Here is a 24,576-nt window from a genome sequence, read left to right on the forward strand (position 1 = left end):
GGGTCTTTTCATTTCTTTTTCAGTAGTGAAGATTCAACCCAAGGCCTTTGCACTGAACTACAGCTTAAGTAACATCTTTTTGAAAATTTTGAGACAGGGTCTTGCTAAATTCCCCAGGATAGAGTCAAGCTAGAGATCTTCCTGCCTCAGGCTTTTGGAGGGCTGCAACTGCAGGCATGATCTCAGTTTCCACCAGTTCAGAAGCCCCTTTTGGAACTGATGTGGGAAGGGGTCCTGCTGTCTCACCAACCTCTCTGGCTCTGGTTTTACCAGCCACCCGCTCACTACTATTTTAAGTTACAGGCAGTAGAGCCTCAGAGAGGCTGAGTGGCTTGCCTGAGGCCACACAGCAGCAGGCAACTGTCCAAGGCTGGAGCCCTGCCCTGTCTCCGCGCTGGCTGCCTCGTGGGAAGGCCCGACCTGCCTGCCCTCCCGGCACCCCGTGCCCGTCATCTTTCAGTTCGCAGCTCCCTCTTGGCCCCTGTACTTGTCTTGCTTTCTAAGAGTGGTATTTATTTATTCTTGGGATTTCCGTCCAGCATTCGCTGTGCCAGGCCGGCCGAGGAGATGAAGGCGCGGACTGCCTGCAAGTTCACAGTGCAGGAGTCGGGCTTCCTGTGTGTCTGCGTCAGCTGAGTCTTCCCAGGCAGTCCAAAGCCGTCCCAAGGGGCAGAGATTGCTTCCTGCTTCTTCTGGGTAGGGACCTGGATGTCCCCTGCAGCCCACTGTGGCCCTTGACAGGGTGGGGCTGAGCACTGCTGGGAGGATTGGGCTTCAGGTTGAATCCCGAAGGCTGCCTTCTTTTCTGAGAGCCTCTGCTCATGACATCAGCGGGGCAGCAGGGCCCATGATTACAGCACTCAGACCAACAAGATTATGGCCTGGATGCCTCTCCCCTCCCTCATTTCTCTTCTTCTTCTTTTTTTTTTTTTTTTTTGGCAGAGCCCGGGATTGAACTCAAGCCCTTGCACTTGCCAGGCAAGCGCTTATTCTACTGAACCATCTCCCTGGCCCCCCATTTATCTTCTTGAGAAGAGTTTTCTAGCAGAAAATCTTTTCTCCCTTCCCTCTTTTGAGGTTCTGATGATTAAACTCCTGGCCTTGGCCTTAAACTACATCCCTAACCCTTTTGTTACTTTTCTATTTTGAAACAGGGTCAGACTGCCTCGGCCTCAGCAAGTGCTGAAATGACAAGCATTCCGCGGCGCAGCCCTGTCTCCCTGACTCTGTGTTTGGGGCAGATGCTCTCCCGGTGCCTACAAAAGCCCCAGCTTCTAGCTTTCAGCTTTGCACTCTCGATTAAGCAGTGAAGGCCCCACAGCAGAGCTGGACCTATTTAGAGAGGCTGAGACACAGGCTGGGGGGGGGGCTTTGAAGGAAAAGACTGGACCCCAGCACTGAGGAGGAGACAGAGGTGAAGGCAGGTGGCCGGGACAGATGGACGAGTGAGTCCCCACATACAGGAAGAACGGGTCTGTTTAATGACACAGATGGGTCTGGTTACAAACATCAGAAACTACAAAAGGAAGACAGCAGTTGCACGATGACAGCGTGAGGATGGACAGGAGGGGTGCAGGCACAGTAGTCACAGCAGCAGAACTCCCTCCAGGACGATGCATGTGACCAAGGGGCACACAAAGGGGTTGCCCAGCGAGGCCAATGCAGATGGGCCACAGGACCAACTGGCAGCCCGAGGAGGGCAGGGAGAGACAGGGAGGCCCTGTGCCTCTCCTGCAACCCTCAGAACTGCCCCCGGGGCCAGCAGACAGGCTGGCATTCCAGGCTTCTTTACTGGGGTCCCTGCCCCAGTGGTCCCCCAGCGGGAAGCTTCTGAAGGGCCCCTTGGTCTGCCCTTTTGCCAGTTCTAGGACAAGTCAGCAGGAATGTGGCAAGCCGGGCAGTTGGGTCGCCCCAACTCTGCAATCCAGGCTGATCCTTTGTGCTGCTGTGGACTCTACCTGCTCCAGAACACTTTGTGCAAAGGGTGACCGGGACCCCCTGGCCACACACATTAGTGGGTGGGACGGAGGGTCCCAGGCCTCAGACACACAGTATAGATATGCACGTGTGTGTGTGTATATATATATATATATATATATTTATATTTATATAGATTGTATAGAGAATATATCTGTAGAATATATGGGAGACATGTGCAGGATGCTCTAGATGGTGAGGTGTAGACCTGCATGCTGGGCGGCATGATGAAACGAGCTAGTTCGTTCCCGAGTGACTCACAGCCCTGCCTCGCTTCCTGCCGGCCGCTCAGCTAGGTCCTTCTCTAATAGTGAGTAGAAAAGCTAAGAGTGGGCCCCACTCTGCAAGGTGGAAGGGTCCCTGCCCGCCCTGCTGCGCTGGGGTCAGCATCTGGGCAGCCACTGCCGTCTCCTGGCAGCTCAGGGGACGTGGCGGACGCCTCCTTCGGGGAAGACGAGTCGGGGTTCCTCCAGCTTCCTTGGCACCCAGAAATGAAGGGTCAAGGAGGGTCTTCAGAACTCAGCCTTCTGCTCAAGGTGCTGCCAGGGAGAGGGGAGCTGGGAGGGGTCCTATGGCCCTGAAGAGGGCAGCGTGGTGGGTGGGCTGTGGATGAGACAGGAGATGGAGGGAATAGGTTACAAGGGTCAGGGAACCTGGGGGGGCAGACAGGGCACTTCCTGCCGTGATCCAGCGTGGTATGGTGGGAAGCAGTCATTAGGCCCCAGTTCTAGTCCTCCCTGTGCCTCCTGCCTGCCGTGTGAGCCTGGTGGCCCCGAGGAGCCCCAGACCTTTCCTTCTGCAATGTGGAAGTCTGCCTTGCCTGCCTGCTTGAGAACAGAGATGGGGTAAAACAGCATCTCAAGAACTGCAAAGTGCTGTACAAATCTGAGCATTTTCCTATTCATTCTGAGGCGTGCTCCACTGTGTTCCGCCTGCCGAGATCTTCGCTAGATCTTCCCCGTCCATGTGCAGTACACGCATGCAGCCCCTCTCAGCTTGCTGACCGCTTCCCACCAGGCCACCCTCCACCCACACAGCGGCGCCCACACCCTGAATCAGAGACAGTTCAATAAACAGTGGCGTCTGGCCCGCCACTGCTTCCAGATAAGAGCGGTTGGACGCGGCCTCAGAAGTCAGCTCTGAGCTCCCTCCCACTCTCTGAGCCCGTGGGACCCTGGAGGTGTGTGGGGTCCACGGGCCCGGGACCCAGGACTCTCGCCTTCTCGGGGTCCCATTCCCTTGGGAGACCAGGGTGGGGTGGAGGGTGGAGAAGGGTGGGGCACGATCTCTTGATGTGCGGCTGGGGATCTCAGTGTAGATGACCCCAGCCTGTCCTCCACATAGCCCATCTCCATCCAGTTCCACAAGCAGAAACAAGGGCAGACCAGGCAATTTCTGCATTTCTTAATATTTGGCGTTTGGCTCCATCTATGTCCCTGGGGTCCAGCTGGGGTAGGGGAAGGGGGGTGCCTGCCATGTGCTTCTGATTCACTGAGGCGCAACCGCCAGCTCTCTCTGTAGTCCCTCTAGGCCCCCATAAAAAAGCTCTTTTCTCAAAAAGCAGGAAGTCTTGTCTCCCAGCTGTAAACAAACCCATCTGGGGGCAGCAGCACCTCCTGGGGAGAGGAGTGAGTGGGAGGGTGAGTCCCTGCCCTGAACCCCCCTCCCACCAGCTCCTCTGTGGTCCTTCAGGGTGACAGCTTCCAGTAGGGGTTAACTCTAACTCTCCAGGTTGTAGGTACCATCCCCCCACAGGTAAAAAGCTCTTGTTTGCTTCCCAATCACTCCAAGTCTGGGTCAGGCCTGCGCCCAGCTGTGTACATCTGGAGTTGGCCTGTCTGCAGCCCCAAGTTCCCCGGAACTCTCCTGGGGCGCTGCCGATGTGGGGGAGGATGCAGCACAAGCTCCCTGCCTGCCCTGGTCAGCTGCAGGAAGGCTGACAGGCCTGGCCTACCCACTACCCTGGGGGGGCTTCCTCCTCCCTCTCCCCGTCCTCCTTCCCTCCCCCTCCTCTTCCCCCTCTTCATCCTTCTCTTCCTCCTGCTCCTCCTCCTCCTCCTCCTCTTCCTCCTCCTCCTCCTCCTCCTCCTCCTGGGAGCTGGCCTGTCCAAGAGACTCAAGAGAGTGGAGAGCAGGAGGCCCGTGCAGAGCTTGGGGACGAGACACTGCCTGTTCCATGGGAAACTGCGGGGAATGTTTCTTTACAGCACGTGTCCTGAGCCGCTGGCTGACCCTTGGTTTCCATTCCCACCTCCCTCTTCAACCCCTCAACTGCTTCCTACTCCAGCCCTGCTCCGCCCTTCCATTCAGCTCCCACAGTCAGCCATCCATCCCTCCCCTCCCCAGGGCCGGGAGTGTTCCCAGCCGCCTGCCACGTCTCAGGGGCGCGCCCCCCCAGCTGGAGTCACCGAGGCTGGCCACCCTCCTTGAGCCCAGGACTGGGAGCTGGCCTCAGGGTCAGCCTGGAAGTAAACATCCTCTTGGGTGTGCATGTGAGTGCCACCCATGCAGGTCCTGTGTGGGCCTGGGCTTGTGTGCGTGGGCACGCGTCCTCGTGACCCTCCCGGCTCTGGCTCTGGCCCTGTTGAGGCTGAGGGTGGTGGGAGCACTGGTCAGCGTTAGATGGAAAAACAGGCCCATGTGGTTGGCGCTGGGGAGGAAGCGGCCACAGCTAGCTGGCCCGGGATGCCTCGAAGCCTCAGCAGCCGTTCTTCCCTCTGTGGTACCTCTCTGCCTGAGTAGCAGAGGCCTGGGGTCCTGTGTTCCCTTGGTGTAGGGAAGAGAAAGACTTTGCCCCTGAGGAGTTTGTCCTGGGTCGGGTAGGCTCTGGGGTTAGCCGGTGGGGCCTGAGGTCAGAGAGGCTGTCTGGTGGGCTGTTTGCTACTGCGCCTTTAAAATGTCAGCCCTTGGGCCCCAGGAGCAAGGGGAGGCTGCCCAGCCCACCCTCACCCCCTCCTCACGTGGTGGTGTTGGGGACCTGCTGTACCCAGCCCACTTCCTTGTAGGCAGCGGTCACGTGGCTATAGATGAGGCCACGCAGCTTGGTCCAGGCTCTCTGCGTCTCTGGTGGGAAGTCACTGGCACACTCCTCGGACATCACCTCCAGAATGACCCCAGAGAGGATCTGCGGGTAAAGGGAGAAATCAGTTGTGAATGCACCCCCACCCCTGCACCTCCCCAGGATCCACTTCCGCCCCATGCGGGCCGAGGGGATGATTCCTGAGGCAAGGGCCTGGCAGCTGTGGGAGCCACACGCTCTTGGGGGTGGCCCAACCCTTCCCTCCTGCTGCCAGGCATTGCCTTCCACCTTGGGCCCCCAGGGGTGCAGGCTGGGAGCCATCCCAGCAGACATGGCTGTGAGTGTCGGTGCTCCCGGGTGCCCTACCTTGAAGTACACGGGCTCCACCTTATGCTTGAGGGCATGGGCTTTGCCCACGAGTGCCAGCACGGAGGACACCTTGTCGGGGTCGTGCAGGTTCTCCACCACGGTGTTGAGGGCCCCCATGACGCGGCAGGCGTGCTTCCGCAGCTGGGGGCTTCGCTCCATTTCCAGCGGCTCCTCCATGTGTTTGAACTGGCTGAAGTACTGCTTGGCAGAGGGAAAGTTCACAAAAAACCTGGTGGGAGGAAGAGATGGGTGTTGGAACAGGGACTCCCCCTCTGAGCGCTTGGTGCAGTCAGGGATGATGGCCAGCGTGGGGGCTAGAGGGCCGGGGAGATAGCTCAGCGGCACGAGCCAGGGCGGGAGCTAGAGAAGCAGAGGCCACCCCGCCCAGTCACTGTTTTCACTACAGAGGTCACTCTTCCTCCAACACAGACCCTCATGTGGCTGAGTCTGGTCCTGCCGCATCCATGGGCTGGCTCGGACTGGCAGTGGCAGCTTCCTATTGCAGGCCTTTTCTTCTTCTCTTTCCTTCCTTCTTTCTTTCTTTCTTTTCTTCCTTCCTTCCTTCCTTCCTTCCTTCCTTCCTCTTTCCTTCTCTTTTCTTTCTTTCTTTCTTTTAATGTATTTAGTACAGGGCCTACAGGGTCTCACTACACAAGTCAGACTCATAGTGATCCTCTTGTTTTCAGCCTCCCAAGCGCTGGGATTACAGGCGTCCTGTGTCACCACATCCTGTGTTAATTGCCATCTCAGTGTACCCTGGGAGCAGGGGTGACACAGCACGCCAGGATCAAACCCGGTCCCCGTTTCTGCCTAAACAGGTGCTTTAATCCGCTGAGCTATCTGGCCGGCCCTTGCCTCCCTTTTCTGTAATACCAGGGATCAGACCTAGCGAGTACTGAGCTACATCCATAGCCCTATTTATTTATTTATTTATTTATGTCTTTTTGAGACAGGGTCTCACTATGCAGTTCAGGCTGACCTTGAGTTCACTTTGTAGCCCAGACTGGTCTTGAACCCACAATGATCCTCCTGCCTCAGCCTCCTGTGTTGGGATTACAAGCATATACCACTACACCTAGCCAGCCCTTTTTATTTTTATTTATTTATTTATTTATTTATTTATTTTCAAAGTTTTATTGATAAACAGATAGCAATGAGTCAGTTTCAAATCCAATCGGAAGCAGCCCTTTTTATTTTTAAATTTTGAGACAGTCTTGCTAAGTCGCCCAGGCTGCATTCAATTTTGTGATTTTCCTGTAGCTGGATTGCAAGTTTGTGTCACCATGCCCAGCTCCTCCTAGATTCCTGTCTCTTTTCTGAACCTGACATGTCCTTCCAGGCCTGGTCCAGTCACTGCTGACAGAGTCAGAGTCAGGGCTCTGGGATCACAGGTCTATTATTCTCCATTTTATTTTATTTCTTTAAGAGATGAGGTCTACGGATGTTGCCTGGGCTGACTTCGAACGCACAGAGTTCACGCAATCCTCCTGCCTCAGCTTCCTAAGCAGCTGGGACTGTCCTGGTAGGGTGGTACAGTAGTGTGGTGGGTGTCGCTGCATCCAGCTTGCTGTCCCAACTCTTCGGAGTATCACTGTCTTGCCCATAAGACGAGTTGTTGTAAAGATGGAATGGGAAAGTGCCTGTCCTCACGGGACGCATCCTTCTGTCCATAGGACGACCAGGATTGGTACCTACCTGCCTTCACTGTAACAGTTACAGCTCATTTCATGAACAAAGCACGCTGGCTAAGGTCATTGAGCCAGCGAGTAAAAGACACAAGACACACACACCCTCTTCCTGCGCAGTCGCTTCTCTTTCCCCTCTCCTGAACCCCTCCTCAGCCTGCAGTTAATACTGATTGGCTGGTTTAATTAAAAATAGCCATTGAGGGCTGGCCAAATAGCTCAGCGGATTAAAGCACCTGCTTAGGCAGTCACAGGGGCTGGGAGTTTGAACCCCAGGCCTGCTGTGCCGGCCCCACCCCCAGGGCACGCGGAGATGGTGATTGAGACTGGGCATGGTGGCACGTGCCCGTAATCCCAGCACTTGGGAAGCTGTAATCAGGAGGATCACTATGAGTCCGATCTATGTAGTGAGACCCTATACACCATGTATACTCTGTCCTAAATACCAAAAAAAAAAAAAAAAAAAAGCCATTGATTCTACCTACCTGGAGTAGATCTGATGTTATTTCACATCCATCAGTCTTTTTTTTGTAATGTATTTAGTACAGAGTCTACAGGATCTCACTACACAGATCAGACTCAGTGATTCTTGAGACAGGGGCGGGGCTGGCATGGCAGAGCAGGGATCAAACCCTGAGCCCCTGTGTCTTCCTACACAGGTGCTTTAATCCACTGAGCTATCTGGCCGGCCCTGTATCCATCAGTCTTACCTCCCCAGGAAGCCTGTAAAGTTTTTAGAACAGACAGCTAGCCTTCTTAGCTCTGGTCCTTCTGTCCAGTTTATCTGAAAGTGTTTAATTCCCCCCAGTATTGCTTTCATCCTGTCACTATCATGCTCAGAGCATCCAATGACTCCTGATTGTGTAACTGGACAAAAATCAAAACTCCTTAATGAGACACTCCAGACTCCTTCAAACTGTACCCATGTCGCATCTCCAAAGCCACAGCCCATTGTGCCTGACCTACACCATCTTGTTCCAGCCCTACAGTTGCACTTACCATAGGTGACAGTCCTCAACAAGCTGCCCCCTGTCCCTGTGGTGGGTGCCTTCTGGACAGGCTGTCCCCTCAGAGTGCCTAGCCTGGTGCAGGCCTGCTGGTGCCCCTTCCAGACTGTTAGTGCTACTCAAGTGGCCTTCCCTACCCACTTTCACTCTGTGGGGCTGGACCTCAAGCCCCCACGCAGAGGCCAGATCTCATGCACCCGCTGGCCACTGCTAAGCCCAGGGTCCTGCAGTGTGCGGAGAGAGGCTGGAGGTGGGGCACCATGTGGGACAATGCTGGGCTCAACCAGAATTTACATAATCCCATGGCCCCTGAGAGTCTTGGACCTGTTCCCTCAGGTATTCCCACCTCTTGGGAGGTTGTCCCCTTTGAGATCAGAGAGTTAACAATTTGCCCTTTATGGGGGTCAGATGTAACAATGGAGACTGAGGTAGAGAGAGTACAGTCCATACAGAGACTGAGAGGACCCCTTTGAGGCTCATGTGACTTTGGACAAACCACCTCATCACTTCCCTGTCTGCAGAGACAGCAGTCCCCAAGGAACCCTCCAGCCCTTTGCAGACACACAGATGACAAGCAAGGCAAAGGGTTTGAAAACACATCGCTGCTTTCCAGAGAAGCGCTGCAGTAAGGGACAGATGTAAAAACCCAGTCTGGACCTAAATGTGCATCTCAGACTTTGATGTTTTTACTTGCAAGGCACCACTGCCTCTTCCGTATGTAACTGCCACAACCAAGCAGGTGTTCTTCCAGTCCTCCTGCCGAGGAAACAGCCAAGACTTCTCACCGAGCACATACGAGGTGAGCTCGCGAGTTCTTGCGGTACCCTCCTGAATCTGGTCCTGTGTTCACCCTCACCTCAAAGGCTAGGAATTGAAGTCTATGGCTGCCCAATCAGGTGAGTGGCAGCACCAGGAATGAGCCAGGCTTTGAGGGATTCCCAGAGTGCTCAGAGAGATGGCTAGGCGGGAGCCTGATGGCCAGGGACCCAGGTGAATCTACTGCCTCAACACCCAGGGCTTTGTGGTGATCCTGAGGCATAAGAGCCTCAGGGAGGGGGGCTGGAGAGATGGCTCAGTGGTCTAAAGCACCTACTTGAAACAAGCTTGGCAAAGCACAGGGACCGCAGTTCAATCCCCAGCACCACATGCCAGCCAGCCCTGCCCCCTGGTGGGCTGAGCTGGCCACACACACACACAATAAATAAATGTAATAAATAAAAATAAATAAATATTTTAAAAAAAAGAGCCTCAGGGAGGCCCAGACCACAACCAGGGGAGCTGGTAGCCTGGAGTGTTGTGCCAGCCTCCTAGTCCCTCTCTCTGCTGTGTCACCCCCCGCAAGCCCTCCCAGCTTGGCCTACGATGCCAGGAGAAGCCTCACAGCCAGAAGCCTCACAGCCAGTCTCTGGGAGTTTCTCGGCTGCAGAGGCAGCTGGGCTTCCAAGAGCCCGAAATAGGCTCGTCTGAGTGTGAGGGGGAAGGTGTCAGCGTTACAACCAGGAGCCAGGGTGGGTGTTCCCTCTTGGTCTCCTCTCTGGCAGTGGAAACGTGGGGTCTGCCTCAGACCCCAACACATCTCCTGCTCCACCACCTCCGCCTTGCTAACTGCTGGAGGTAGGGTGTGGAGGCCCCTGCCTCCTCCTCACCCCCCTGACTGATAAGGGCAACTATTCATGTGGATGCGTGATCACAGGCTCTCCCTGGGGCCTGGGGACCTGGTCCTGTGGATGTACAGGCTGTACATGGGCAGATGGGAGGCTGTGACAAGTCTCCTGGGTACAAGATGTAGACAGGGACATAGGAGGCCCTGAGAAGCTGGGAGCACTTGTCCTTGCCCCTCCCTCACCCACATTGGGCAGACTCTGGGACAGGCATCAGTAGGAGGAGGCAAGGAGAGGAAGGTCTGTGGGACTGGAAGCTGGCAGAGAGTAGCTGAGATGGTGCTGGCCCAGGTTGCCCAAGCAGGCTCCTGACCACGCAGGGCTCGGGACAGAGAAGTGTAGTTGGCAGGCCATGTCTGAGTACCTCTCAGGCTGTCTGAGATTAATGGTGGGTCTTCGTCTGAGGCTGAGCTTACTGGTATATACTCTCCCTCCTCCCCCGGGTCAGGAATGGGCAAACAGCCAGAAGGAGGGCGTAGAGAAAGAAGGAAGGGGCTGCGGTCATAGCTGAGCACTTGCTCAGCATGTATAAATCCCTGGCTTCTGCCCCCAACACCAAAAACAAATGGAAAAAGTAAAGACAAAAAGAAGAGAGCTCAGAGATCCAAGAGCCCTGCTTCAGGGCTCAGCTCCTTCCTCTGCACACTCCAAGTTTCTGAAGAAGGTTCTTCCCTGGTAGTGGGGGAATGAGAGAGAATGGCACTGAGGACCTGAGGCTCAACAAGTCTTGAGGAAAATGTCCAAGGTCCTGTGACCCATGTGGAGCCCAGTGGGCCATGGGCTGCCACATGGCTGATCACAGCCTCCAGGGATGCAGTCTGGTGCACAGGGGAGACTCCATTCCCCCCTGTGCACTCGTGTGGGTGCCTGCATGTGCCAATCAGGCTGCAGTGACTGTGACTTCAGGATCCCAACCCCTTTCTTAGCTTCCCACCACCCTCAGCTGGGTTCCTGGCTCTGGAGCTGCAGAAGGAGCTGCCCTTACCCAGGAGCCCTCCTCTAACTCTTCCAAAGTGCTTCTTCCCCTTGTCCTCCAAAATCTCTTTCTAGGTTGGAGTCAGGGACTATCACTAAGGAGCTGGTAGCTCCCAGGTGCGGGGGAGGCAGAGGGGAGAGAGGGAGAAGTGGAGAAAGAGGAGTCAGAAACCCACAGGACTGGGACACAGACATACACTAAAGGGTCCTCACATGGCCAAGTTTCGACAGCTCTTCTGCTGTCCCAGGTTGACAACCTCCCTGTGCCAGGGGCTGGTGGCTCAGGGTGAGCATGTTGTGGGTTCTCCACCTACACCCTGGTAGTGTGGAAGAGAGTCAAGATTTGATTTGCAAGCAGTCAGCCTCTGATGTGTGGGGCTTGGGGACATCAACTTGTAGGTGTGTGTGCACCCCTGGGCAAGTGTGTGCACAGTGTCACTCTGGGTGGGGGACCTCAGTGGCACTGGCTTCTGGAGGCACTCTGTAACACTGCATATCCTCCCTGGCTGCGTTCTGGGGCAGCCCACCCACCACCACACATACCAGTTTCTCTTCCCTCACCAAACTCAGCAGTGTCCTTCCGAACTGTTTGCTTCTAGCTCACCTGTGCCTCACCTCATGTTCCCGCTGGGGGCCCCTTAAGGACAAGGAGGCGCAGCAGGCAAAGCTGGACCTCAGCTGTGTACTCCTTCTGACCTCCACTCCTGGCTCTGTTCTTCCTAGGAGCCCCATGGGTCTGCCAGTCCTCGAGCCCCTTCTTCGCCAGCTGAGCCTACAATCTCTAACCCAGGGAGTCCCTCTGACCTTCTGAGGGCTGTAAAAAGCAAGCGCATACAGTTTGGCGGGGTGACTGGGGTCCTCAGGGAGGGAGACCAGTGACGCGAGGAGGGGTTCTGAGGCCAGCACGAAGGGGCAGCAACCGACGTGCCCTTCGGTGTCTGGCTCCTGGTTCCTGGTGAGCCCCACACCCGTCCGGGGCCAGGGAGGACTTAACCTGGGCTTCGACCACCCCAAGACGCCCCACACTGCGCGCCCCCGGGCTCGGCGGGCCAAGGTAGCAGCCAGGGAGGTGGTGCGGGAGCTCGGACCCGGCCAAGCCCGCGTCTGCACGAAGCCGCCGCCGCCCTCCCTGCCGTGGGCCCGGCCCGGCGGAGCAACACCTACCTCACCAGGATGGCCACCCCCACGTCCTCGCAGTTGGCGTACACCCGGGCCCACGTAGCCTGCACCGCCTTTCTCTCCGCCTCGGACAGCTCCTCACTCCACTCCCTGCGCTCGATCTCCATCTCGCTGGGCACTTTCTCCATGAGCAGCTCCAAGCCCAGCCTGGCCTCGCTCGGCGGCGGCGGCGGGCGCGGGGCGCCGGGCGACGGCTGCGTGCGCGGCTGGCGGGAGAGGGGTATAGCGCCGGAGGGAGGGAGTGTGTGTCTGCGAGCGCCCGGCGAGTGTGTGTGTGTGTGTGTGTGTGTGTGCGCGCGTGTGTATGCGCAGGGTATATGTGCGGGGAGCTGGGACCGTGAGGGGGGAGTGGGTGGGGGAGGAGGCGGGATGTGGTAGCTGGAAAAAATGTTTAAAAAATAAATCCGCTCCAAACCCCCGGTTCTGTGTCGGTGAGCGGATCCTGGCAAGGTGAAGGCTGGGTGGGGTGGGGGCGATCAACGCGGCTGGCGCCCGCCCTCCCACCCATCCGCAAGGCCACCGCGGTCCCCGCCGGGCGGAGCGAGGGGTAGGTGTGGCCGAAGTGTCGTGGGGTCTCGGGAGGATCCCGCGGTCACGCGGCTCTGGGTGGCGCGGGCGGAACAGGAGTGCGCTCCGGCAGGCTCGGGACTGGGGCGGCTAGTCCCGGCTCAGACTGCGCGCGGTGTTCGGATGTGTGCTCCTGTGTACCTTTTTCCGCTGCAGGGAACTGGCTGCTCAAAGTCAAGCACACCCAGGCACTGGCGGCGTGGCCGCCCGCTGTCCACCCGAGGTGGCAAACGCGAGTCCCACCGCGTGCAGAGCAGGGCTCCTGCTCCATCCCATCGCCCACCCTCTAGCCTCCCAGCTGAGGCGCCACTCCCAGATCCTACGCTGTGGACCCCACTGGGGCCATCTCCCTGGCCGCCTACCGCTGGGGCCAGCTCAACTTAGGCAGGCTCCTGCCCTCTGGGTGCCAGAGGCCTGTGCCCTCTTTCCTGCCAAGCATCCACCCGCTGTCAGTGCACCTCACCTTGGGCAAGAAGTTGCTAGGGGGCTAATGCCTGACCCAAGCCAGCCTTCTGCAACCCGTTGTCCTGCATTCCGGACTTAGCAGGGCAGAGTGAAGTCCCGAGGAGAGGCCCGAGCCTGGACCCTGAGCTGGGGTACAAGTCCTGAAGAAGGCCCAAGCTCTGCAGGCATCACAGCTCCACCAAGGTCCCAGTGCTCCCTCCTTCATGGTGGCAGCTGCTAGGGAGAGTGAGACTGGGCCAGGGAGAGTGAGACTGGGCCAGAATGAGGCTGTGCTGCCTTCAGGCAGCTGCTGAGCCCTGGAGATGGCCAGTCCCTTGTCAGACTCCCAGAGGAAGCCCAAGGCCACACAGGTCCTGCATCCTCTTGACACAGAAGCCCCTGTAGCCATGGGGTCTCTGGGTCACCTCTGGGTTCCCTGGTGACCTTATCCTGCCCAACACTGAGGTGTCTCACAGCCCGAGCACTGCGAGGCGGAGCTACTCTCCACTTTGGTTTGTGTCTTTATTTTTAAAACCTACTTTCAAGGTTGAGAGCCAAAGGAAGTAGTGAGACCCTTGGCTGCGCAGGGTCCCACCCTGGGCTTCAAGGTTTAGGCCCCTCCCAAGGGGAGAACTAAATGCTTTCTTAGGTCTTAGCGGGGTGTGGGGGAGCAAGTTCTTCCATCAGTGTCAGACCTGATAGGTCCTGGCCGGGCTGTTGCTGGCTCCGTGTTCCACACACCCCAGACTCCCCTAATTGTTTCCCACAGTTGATGTGAAAACTTTCCCAAGAGCTCCCCAGGACTGGGAAAGAAAACAGGAGAAATCTCATTTCATTCTTTACACATTTCATGTATGTCTTAAGGTAGAGGAATGGATCCATACAGTAATCTAGTGTACAACGTATAAGTTTATACTTTTAAAAATTATATAAGGTAGTTATATAAGGTAGAATTTGCTTTGGGAGCACACACTTAAATTGTGCCTTTTACTGGAGGGTGTGGAATCAGAAAAGTTTGGAGAGGGCTAACCAGGGGATGGAACAGAGCCAGCCCTTTGCTCTGTGGTTGCCCTTGTCTTCCTGGCTCCATCATCGAATATCGTTAGCCTCTCCTCCACGTCTCCCACTGCCTCCGCTGTGACATCATTGATCTCAGCTCATTACTGGAAGATGCTTTTTTTTTTTTTTTTTAAATGTCTGCAGCCCCGGCAGAGTCTCCTGAGGGTCTGTTCTTCCTTGAGGATGTACAAGTTCCAGTGCCTGCAGCTCCTCTTTGCAGCTTTCCTGGATGCCTGCAACTCCAGAAGTGCTCCCTGGGGGTCTTTCACAGGGCCTCACTTAATTACAGCTACTTGTTTAACTTAACAGCTTATTGGGTTAGACTGGCAGCCCCTTGAGGACAGCCCAATGACTATCAAACCTTCATTGCTCACCCTACAAGGGGTTGATGCACCTTGCCACTAGAGGGGAGACCCAGGGTCCAGTGAGGTTAATCAGCCTGCACAAGGTCAGGGCTGCTGACCCCACTAAGCAGCTTGAGCCTCCTAATCCTCCCCAGCAGGAGCTTCAAGACAGACACAGAAGGCAGTGGGCAGTGGCTCATGAGAGCTGGCCAGGACCATTTGGTCCCAGGCCTGGGACCTTCTGCAGACTTGGCCTGGGGGGGATGGGGCAGCTGAGCCATGTGCACCACTCTCTTCCTGCTCAGCACCTTGGCCATGCTCTGGCGCCGCCGATTTGCCAACCGGGTCGAACCGTGAGAAAATGACTGGGTTATGGGGGTGGGGCGGCCTGCTGGGTTACAGCCAAGCTGAAGTAGGCAGTGGCTACCTTGGCCTCTGGTGGGCTGGGAGGGAAGGGTCACTGTCAGAGCCTCTAGCCCCACAGCTCTGGTGGTTGGGCTGTGGGGAGGGGCTGGGCAGGGCTGGGCACTACCCACAGCTTTCCCTGCCTGTTCTTCCCTCCCACAGAGAACCCAGTGGAGTGGATGGGGCAGTTGTGGGCAGCAACTCGGATGTGGACCTCCAGTCCTCAGGCAGGTGAAGTGAAAGAGTCAGGGGTAGAGGAGGGAAGGGGCTGCCATGGAAGCTGTTGGGGTGTGGTGTGTATGTGTGTGTGTGTGTGTGTGTGTGTGTGTGTGTGTGTGTAGTCATGCTGCATGCCTGGCAGAAAGGCCAGATGTCTGCTTTCACCGGGTAGAAAAGGGGAGGAGAGTGTGTGCCCCCGGCCCCTTCTCTGAACCAAAGCTGCACTGCCTCGCTTCTCCAAACGGCAGTGTGAGCCGGCCCCAGGAGTACCTTCTGTCAGAAGGAAGGCACAGGGGAGCCGAAAGAGGGAGGAGGCAGCGGCAGCTTTGGGTTGCTTTGCTCCGTCCTTGCCCTTCCCTCCCCCTCTGTCTCCCTCTGCCCCCACCCGCCGCCTCAGCAGCTCCACTGCCTGAACCTACAGCAGGATTCGCTGTCCAGTCCCCAATAGAAGGTGCAGGAGGCGCATGACATCATCAGCACTGAGTGCCATTGGCTGGGCAGTCCCTGGGGCAGGAAGCTGTCTCCAGTGGCCAAAAGTTAACTCTTCCCTAGGCTGAAGCCATGTGGCCTTTAGGGGGGTGACCCTGTGGGAACTTCTAGATTTTTCCTCCCCTGGCTCTTTGGTAGAGACTTCTAAGCCCAACAAGACATGGAGGAAAGTCAGCCAGTTATCTATTAAGGACCTACATGTAAAGAGTTCTGTGTGTGCCTATGGACACACCTAGCATGGGAAACCTTTCTTACCCCTACTGAAACAGAGAGCCACAAAGGTCCTCGAGGCTGGGCATGGTGGCACAGACCTGCAATCCTAGCACTTGAGGAATCTGAGGCAGGAGGATGACAAGTTTAAGCTCTGCCAGAGCAATTTAGGGATATAGCTAGACAAAATACAAAATAAAAAAAGAGCTGGACATGTAGCCCAATGCAAAGGCTCCAAGCTTCATCCTCAGTAATGGAAAAAGCAAGAAGAAAAATGAAAAAAGATCCTATGATCCAGGGAGATAGCTCAGTGGCATAAGCCCCTGCCTGGCAAGCATAAGGTCCTAAGTTCGATCCCCGGTTTAAAAGAAAAAGAAAAAGATCCTATGAAGTCCTCTGGCTTTGGGGCCCAGGGTTGGAGGGTGTCTCCACTCAGGCTGTCCTCAGGTGGTGGGGACAGTCTGCATGCATGCCTGCAACCCTCCATGTCTCTCTCTGGGTGGACAACCTGCCTGCAAGAGGTCACTTGTAGATACTGGCAAGAGGGAGGACTTGACTCTTTCTCTTATCTCCTACCATCTCTGTCCTGGAAGTCGCTCACATTTGGACTATGATAGGCCCAGTGTGAAATAGAGGCCTTTCAAGGACACCTTCCTGACTCCACAGCTAGCTAAGATCTTCCTGACAGTAGCTGATTGTGAAGATAAACAAGCTAACATATTTAAAATGACTAGGCCTCACCCACAAGACATATTCAAATGCTGGCTGGTCTTCCCTATTGCCTTTGGCTGTGGAATTTAAATCCTGGTTCTCCTCTTACTGAGAGACTTTGGGTAATTTAGGTAACCATTTTATTTCTTGTAAACTGGAATTAGTAACAAACTGACTGTGGGTTTCCCTGAAGAAACAGAGCAACTACTTGGTAGCTGTTATTTTATATTTGATCAGTGCTGTATTCTTCCCTAGGGGTTTCTCACATGGTTACTCACTTAGAAAAGGGTTGGAGGATGTATTTTTTTACATCTCTTGTTAATGGTTAAGGAAACTAAGGAACAGGAAGATTGGAAGGACTCGCTTGAGACCACCCTTCCAATCTGTGTCTGATGTGGGAGCTTCAAGCTTCCAAGCAAACCCTCTTTTGCCTGAAACGGGCCTGGCAGGAGAGGAAAGGGCAAATCTGCAGACCATCTGGCCAGGCCTGGCCTGGAGCGACTTAGCCAGAAGGAAGTAGTGCTGTTAGCTCCTTGGGATCCAGTTAGCTGGAAAAATCGGTCCGACATGAATGAACCACCTGCTGATGGTGGCTGTCAAAGAGGGCTGGCTAGAGGTAGCACAGGGATGAAATTTTCTTGTTCTAAGTCATATATTCCAAGTTGTTTCTTGGGTGCTCTTTCCCTCAATACCTGAATGGTTATGTGTGGGGATAGGAAAAAGAAGACAGCCAGAAACATGGGTTGTTCTTTCCACTCAGTCCATTGACTCCAGTGTTTTCTTCCACTTAGGGAGAAAGAACCTCTGAAGTAAGCCTTTGTCTGCCTCACCAGGCTGGGCTCAGCTCTGGGGACTGGAATCAGCTGGCCAGGCAAGTAAGGTAGGGCCAGGAGCCCTGGAGGCCAGAGGGTAGGGCTGGGGTCAAGGAAGAAGAAATACTCGCCACACCAGGCAGTCTTCAGCTCTGGTGGTCACTAGGGGAAGCTAAGTGGGAGGATAAAGTCATTTGTTCAGCTCCATCATGAGCCTGATACATTCCAGAGCACAGGCTAAGGCTGGTTAGAGGGAAACCAGGTGGTGGCTGGGCTGGGGCCTGAGGATTCTGCCGGAGAACTAAGCAAGAGGTGGTGTTCCGGAATGTCTCCTCTGAGAGTTTAGGCTAGTGTGGGCATGGGAGAAAGTGCTGATCTGTGTTGGTTTTCTGTTTCAGCCCAAGTCTTCATTTGTCCCTGGCTCAGGAGGATGCTATGGGTTCAGCAGAAAACCAATTAAGGGAATGAGAGAAACAGCAATGGAGAAGGTAGGCTCCTCCCTTTCGGCCCCTGGACAGACTCAGCTGTGGGCTTCCTGAGTGAGGCCTACTCGGGGCTGGCAAGAGGAACGAAGCTGCCTGCTGCTCTTAGGCTCCTTTACCTTTGAGTTCCTGGGTAGCATCTGAGGGGCAGAGGAACCTGAGAAGGTCCAGAGAGAACGACTTGCTGGGTCCACCCAGTTAACTCTGGGCAGCATGGCAGCTAAGCCAGGAAGCAGGGCCAGAGAGTGAGGAGCACCCAGAATCAAGACACATGGGTATGGCCCATAGTCATGACTTGGGGATTTCCATTTAACCCATAGAGACCACCTGCATGTTGTAAGTGGGAGGAAAAAAGGTGGTTAAATAATGTGCCCAATGTCACCTGAACTGTTAAGTGGGGGGACCCACGGTTCCCTTTGCCAGTCTGCAGGTGCTTGGTGAAAAAGGAAGGTTATTAGCTTGGTCATCTGTGTGATGGCTCCGGAGAGATTCAGTTCAGTCAGCTTGTGGTCTAAGCTGTGGTGGTGTCAGTTGGCCATGGTGGTTCCCATTCTCAGTGCATTTGCCTCTCCCCAAAGCCCCAGAGTCCACCCTGCTACTGGCTGCTCTGCTAGAATCATCAGTAAGAAAGGCCTGTGAGATCTGTGACATGTCTGCCTGCAGCTGGATGGGAGCAGTCACCAGCTGGTCCTCTGAATGTTTGCTATGTGCAAGTTCCAAACGGACAGTAGTGTGCGGGAAGGGACAGAGTGTGACACTTGCTTTTGTCAATGTACTGACTGCTCAGTAATGGCTGTGGCCTCCTTTGCCCCCAGCTGCCCTGCCATTTCTCTCTCTTTACAGTCCTGCCCGATCCTGAGCAGAGATCAAAGCAGATTTCCGCTTGCTCACAAATCCAGGCACAGACCCTGCAGGCAGCTGCTCCCAACTGTCTCACAACCATTAGTCTTCAAAAGCACCCCCACCGTGCTTCCACTCAGGCAGCCCTCCTCCCGGGCCAGCCCCCCACTGCTAGCCCAGCAGTGACAAACGTCTGCCTGGCTGGCCTCTGCCCTTGACTTTCAAGCAGCAGAGGATGGAAGAGTTCCCAAGACAGCAGCACTCAGCCGCTGCCCCACATCTGAGAAGAGGCAGTGAGAGATGCAGCAGCTGAATGGGAACCTACCTGAGGCTGAGGGAGGAGGCCGGAGCCTGCTGATGCTGCAGGAGCCTTCCGTGGGAGCCTCTCAAAGTAGGGCAGGGAGGAGGCAGGGGAAGGTCACACCAGGGGAAGGAGACTGCCAGAGCCAGGGTGCCCACCTGACCTAAGCCACGTTCCGCCTGTGGCCACCTGTCTCAGCACCTGCCTGCCTGTCTTTCCTGAAAGGCCCGAGCCTTCCTGGTGATAGGACTGTCAGGCTGAGGGCCAGAGGGTGCTGTTCCCAGGACTCCATCTGTGTTCCCTGTTCCCATCCTCCCAAGCCATTTTCTAACCTATCTGCCATGTTCCTGTCGCTCATTTTTCCCTTCGCTCTCTGCCATCTCTGCGTTGCCCACTTCCTTCCAATGGTCTGAGGAACTGTCAAGCCAAGGTCATGGAGCAGGTACACAGGGCAGGTTTTAGGCCTAGGCACACTTCCACAGCACTGTTCAGTGAGCCTGGGGCAGGATCCACTCCAGGTGAAGGGTGGGAAAGAAAGAAGGGAGTGCTGGCAGCAGGGTATGTGGCTGCCTGGGCCTGGCAGCTGGGGTGCCATGTGGGCCGGCAAGGAGGGGCTCTCTCCCCTAGAGAGCAGGCTGGCTTTGGTGGGAGCAGATTGTGTTTACACCTTCCCCACACACCCAACCCACGCTCGCCTCTTATTCCCAGGGCCTCTCCCACCCTAGGGTTCTCTGTGAAATCTGCATGCTTGCAGCTCCTGCTGCAGAGTTGCCTCCCTCATGTGGAACTCCTCCCGGGACCCAGATGCCCTGCCTGGGTCACTAGCACCTATTGCAGGATGGGTGTGAAGTCTGGGTCAAGGGTGAACCCTTTTAGGGGAAGTCATTTAAATTGTGGTCATGCCACTGTCCCTGTGAATAAGTCCTTTTCCCATTTCCTTGGACAGAGCCACTGCTTGCAAAGGAGAGCAGGAATGCTTAGGGGCTTCATAGAGAAAGGGCTAAGGGCAACTAGAGAGAGACCCAAGGTGAAGAGCAGGTGAGTCCTAATTTGGGCTGCTGGCTCTGGCGAAACAACAAAGGAGCTAAGAGTGAGGACTCCGGAGTCAAGAGTACCCGGATCTGAATCTCTACTCCACCACCATTTCCTCTCCTGTGACCTTGGGTTCCTTCTGACATGTCAATATGCCTCAGTTTACTTCTATAAGAAGGAAATAGTAGTACTTCTGAGTTGGGGTGAGGTTCTGATAGTGTATGTAGTGACTGGCACACCTTGTAAGTCTTCCACACACATGAACTCGTACAATTACTGGGAGCTGTATGTTACTGCGCAGCGTAGATTCCGAATACTTGGAGCTCCTTCCTTCTCACTCCATGGTCCTTCCTGCCCTGCGTCTCTGTACAGAATCAGCGGGCGACAGGCAAGTACAAGGCAGACTAGAGGAGGGCACAGGGCACCCAGTGAGCCTATAAGGCAAGGTCCATCTGGCCTCTATGTGTGCCCAGAATCCTGCCCCCACTTCCATGGGGGTCCTGGGCTGGGTATCTCCACTCCCAGGCTCCGCTTCCCAAGTGCGTCTCAACTGCTGAGGAAGACAGGCATCATTTGCCGTCCTGCTCTCTCCTCCTCATCTGAATGCTAATCCTTCTGCTGGCCAGAGCCTGAGTGACAAGGAAGAGGCTGCTCAGAGCTGCAGGGTGGCCAAGGGCAGCAACCAGAGCCAGGAGGTGCTGCTGTCTGCGCCTCCTGTGGCTGACACTCAGAGTTGCTGCCAGTCTCTCTTGGAGATTGGAACATGACCAGATAACTAATGAGGTGGTGGAAAGGAGCGAGGAAGTAGCCATGGCAGCTGCAGCAGCTGCTGCTGTCATGCATCAGTCTGGGGTGCAGATGTGGCTTTAGGGGAGGAGCTGCCCACCTCAAAGGTCTGGTGCATGCCTGTGTGTGTAAGGCGGTCCCCAGAAGGGCTGGCCAGATAGCTCAGCAGATTAAAGCGCCTGCTTAGGCAGACACAGGGACAAGGTTCAATCCCCGATGTGCCGTGCTGGCCCCGCCCCCTGGTGCACAGAGACTGAGACTGGGCGTGATAGTGTGCGCCTGTAATCTCAGCACTTGGGAGGCTGAAAACAGGAGGATCACTATGAGTCCGATCTGTGTAATGAGACCCTATAGACCTTGTACTAAATACATTTAAAAACAAAACAAAACAAAAAAAAAAAAAAAAAAAAAAAAAACAGTCCCTAGAAAGGTGTGCACCAGAGGCCTGACCCAAGCCTACATGGCCAAAGCCTGGAGCCCAATTTGAGGCAGGCACAATGCAAGGGCCATGTATCCCACGGGCCGCACAGGCACCCTGGCCCTCTGCAAGGGCCTCACTGTCAGGCAGAAGCTTGAGCCCTTGAGCTACAGGAAAGTAATGCTGCTTTGGGAGCCACCAAACAAGGAGAATGGCAAAATGGCTTACACTGGGTCTTACATTAATATAATGATAATGACCTCAATAATGCTATTAATTAAAAAATGCTATTAATAATGGCTAACATGCATCAAACATTTTTATATGCTAGAAATAAACTGGCACCGTGCCCAGTTTATTTCTAAGTACTATCTCATTTATGCAACAAGAATTCTTGTTATCCTTATCTACCCACCTAGGGAAGTAAAGTTCACAGAACCCGCGCAAGGTCACTCACAGCTAGCAGGGAAGTGAGGCCTGCACCTGGGAAATCTGATACCAAACACTGGGGCAGAGAGCACCAGAGTCTGAGGTGGGTGAGGGAATTCCAGGTGTGACCTGTCCACAAGGATACAAACACTGGGGCCTGGACCGGCCCTCGACAGGTCTTCGTTTGGGCCAGAGTTGCCAGGGTCATTCCTGCTGCTTTTTCTTAAGGGACACATCTGACAGGCCAGACTCTAGGCCCCAGAAAGGCCAGTCCTTGCTTGCCAGCTGAGGAACTGAAGAGCTGCCTCCTCAGGATCCATCAGTGGCCCCTGGCAGGGATGAAACAGCAAGGTCATAGCTCACAGTCACTGCCACTGCCTCCTACAACCAGGGGCAGAACCCTGGGGAGAAGAGAAAGGCAGCCAGCAGCCCAGCTGGACAGGAGGAAGTGTGAGATGGCAGACTGTGTTGACCTGTTTGTGTTTGCAAGGGGAGGATGTGGGCAGAGACCAAAGAGGTGGCTCTAAGAGGGATTGAGGACAAGCTGGTAACAAGTCCTTTTATCTAAAGACCACATACCCTCTCTGTGGGATACATGTGCCCCCTAGTGGGAGTTAAGACAATACAGTGGCTAAGAAAATGACAACAAAACAAAACAACAGATCTCTGAGCCTGTGAACTGGGGGAGCAAGTACCAGTCTTGTCCCTATGTGAACACACACACACAGAGTTAATATACGCAGAAGCTATGTGAACTAAGCATTAAAAGAAATTAATTTATTCATTTGTTTTACTTCCAAGTATGCACTGAGAACTGACAATGTACACACACGCTGTCAGGTGCTAGGAGTGGCGGTCTGGTAATAAGCGTCTGTACCACCCTTTGCCCTCACACTAAGTGCATACAAAGATCCAGCTGAGGAAGCCTTGTTCTGCCAGCTGAGCCCCGCCTGTTCACCTAACCTTTTTTTCTCTCCACCTCAGTTTTCCCCACTCAGTAAAAATGTGCTGAATCTAGGTGGGCTGGTGCTGAGAGTTAAAGCACTAATGTCCTCCTCAGGAAAAGAACTGTTGAGTAAAATGAAGGGTTGGACCAGATGACCAGATGCCCCGCAGATTCTTCTCATCCAGACGGACTATGCCTGGAGGTGCTGACAAAGGCTTGCCATGTGACAAATGTTTATGCAGTGCTTGTGTGCCAGGCACTCTGGATACAAAAATGGATTAAGGGCTGGGGATATAGCTCAGCAGTGCAGTGCCTGCCAGGCACGCGTGAGGTCATGAGTTCAATTCCTGGTACCAAAAAAAAAAAAAAAAAAAAAAAAAAAAGGATTAAGACCTTCTGCCACAGCCAACCAGAAAACTGCATAAAATACAAGAAACAGACACCTGATAACAGGCAGCACACAGGACAATGACCCATGACTGCCTTGGCCTCTACCCAGAGATAATTCTCTGCTATTCATAAAGATATCCAGTAGACCAATGGAATCCAGAAACAGAGTAACAAAGATATCTCACTGGAGAAAGGAAGGTCCTTTCTTTTTTTTTTTTTTTTCCAGTGTCATGGATCAAACTCAGGACCTTGCACTTGCCAGGCAGGCACTTGTGCCACTGAGCTATCTCCTCAGCCCCGGAAGGTCCTTTCAACAGGATACAGAGAGCACTAATCATAAAAGAAAAATCTGCTGGATAAATGGATTAAAAGTCCATTTATCAAAGTTAAACTTCTGCTCTTGGAAAGCATGGGAGAAAATATTTGCCAAAAGTATACATATAATCGACGAACATATAGAAGGATGCTCAGTATCACAAGTCATCAGGGAAATGCGAGTCAGAAGCACAGCGAGATACCACAACACACCACTGGAGTGGTTAAAATGAGAAATCGACCATAATAAGATAAAGATATGGGGAAACTGTGATTCTATAATAAAATCACTTGGGAAATCAGTGTGATGTTCTCTTAGAAATGAATCCAAATAGGATCACAAGTCCGCATCTTGTACAGCAATTAACCACTAAGAAGAATATATGCAGTGTATTATTTATTGGAACTGTACTTCCGATTTGATTTGAAACTGTCTCATTGCTATCTGTTTATCAATAAAACTTTGAAAAAAAATCAAAGCAAAAAAAAAATGAATCCAAGAGGAATAATAATTTATGTCCACAAAAGGATTTTACAGAAACGTTCAGGCAGCTTTATTAACAATAGCTCTAAACTAGAAGCAACCAAAATATCCACCAACATGTGAATGGGCAAACGGAGGTTCACTAATACAACAGAAGAACACTCAGCAATAACAAGACATGAACTATGGACATCAGCAACAACATGAGCAAAGTGAGAAGCCAGACACAAGAAGAGCACTTCCTGTGGGATTTTATTTATGAAATTCTAGCACAGCAAACCAATGCATAGTGACAGAATGCTGATCAGTGGCTGATGAGGGCCAGGACCGGAATGGGGCTGACTGTAAAGGAGTTTGAAGGCGTTCTTTGGGATGACAAAAAATGTTTTAGATCATGGCTGGGATTATGCTGATTGGACTCGAACGGCACATTTTGAGTGGATGTGTATTATTGACACATATACCTCAAAATAAAGATAACACAGTTAAAACAAGAACAAAGACCCAATCCTTGTTTTGCTCACAGCCTAGCAGAAGCCAGACAGGAAACAAAAATAGTTCCAAGCAGCACAGTGAGTGTTAGAAACATGCCTAAGCAACAGGAGCTCCCATTCACTGGGTGTTTATCTTGTACTAAGGCACTGTGCTAAGTACTCTGTACACACAGTCGTAAAAACAGTCCTGTGTGGTTGGAGGATCACCATGCCTCCCATTTTACAGATGGGAAAAACAAGTCTTAGAGACAGGTAAGTAATCTGTCCAAGGTCACACAGCTAAAATCAGCAGAGCTGGGATTTTCCTCCAGGTTGTTCTGATTGCAAAGCAAGTGCTAACCTACCTGCCCCAAGGAGCCATGCAGCGGTCTAAGTGCCTGCTTGGCAAGCACAAGGGCCTGGGTTCGATCCCCAGTACCACATGCAGTGTTGGCCCAATGCCAAGCCAGCCACTAGAACCTGGCGTGGTAGGACATGCCTATAATCCCAGCCTTGGGGAGGCTGAGACAGGAGGATCACTATGAGTC

General features: G+C 54.0%; 2 protein-coding genes across 7 annotated transcripts; one reads left to right on the top strand and one right to left on the bottom strand.

Annotated features, from left to right (window-relative positions):
- Nucleotides 1–1,458: 1,458 nt before the first annotated feature.
- Cygb (cytoglobin) lies at nucleotides 1,459–12,405 on the bottom strand. 2 transcript variants are annotated; one of them, XM_004630133.3, is made up of 4 exons: nucleotides 11,858–12,395; nucleotides 5,363–5,594; nucleotides 4,938–5,101; nucleotides 1,459–2,580 (listed from the first exon to the last, which is right to left on the bottom strand). In XM_004630133.3, the coding sequence occupies exons 1-4, from the start codon at nucleotides 11,998–12,000 to the stop codon at nucleotides 2,547–2,549; spliced, it is 573 nt and encodes a 190-aa protein (XP_004630190.1). In that variant the 5' UTR covers nucleotides 12,001–12,395; the 3' UTR covers nucleotides 1,459–2,546. The 2 variants fall into 2 exon arrangements, with proteins under 2 accessions (XP_004630190.1, XP_023569864.1); XM_023714096.1 differs by lacking the exon at nucleotides 1,459–2,580 and adding an exon at nucleotides 2,587–3,593 and having other exon boundaries at nucleotides 11,858–12,405.
- A 2,147-nt stretch (nucleotides 12,406–14,552) lies between these two features.
- On the top strand, nucleotides 14,553–22,985 carry Prcd (photoreceptor disc component). 5 transcript variants are annotated; one of them, XM_023713880.1, is made up of 5 exons: nucleotides 14,553–14,639; nucleotides 14,854–14,922; nucleotides 17,112–17,200; nucleotides 17,531–17,620; nucleotides 22,405–22,985. In XM_023713880.1, the coding sequence occupies exons 1-3, from the start codon at nucleotides 14,566–14,568 to the stop codon at nucleotides 17,131–17,133; spliced, it is 165 nt and encodes a 54-aa protein (XP_023569648.1). In that variant the 5' UTR covers nucleotides 14,553–14,565; the 3' UTR covers nucleotides 17,134–17,200; nucleotides 17,531–17,620; nucleotides 22,405–22,985. The 5 variants fall into 5 exon arrangements, with proteins under 5 accessions (XP_023569648.1, XP_004630191.1, XP_023569650.1 ...); XM_004630134.2 differs by having other exon boundaries at nucleotides 17,112–17,191; XM_023713882.1 differs by having other exon boundaries at nucleotides 14,854–14,918.
- Nucleotides 22,986–24,576: the final 1,591 nt, after the last annotated feature.

Source organism: Octodon degus, unplaced genomic scaffold (assembly GCF_000260255.1).
Source record: "Octodon degus isolate 3935 unplaced genomic scaffold, OctDeg1.0 scaffold00033, whole genome shotgun sequence".
Taxonomy (NCBI): Eukaryota; Metazoa; Chordata; class Mammalia; order Rodentia; family Octodontidae; genus Octodon; species Octodon degus.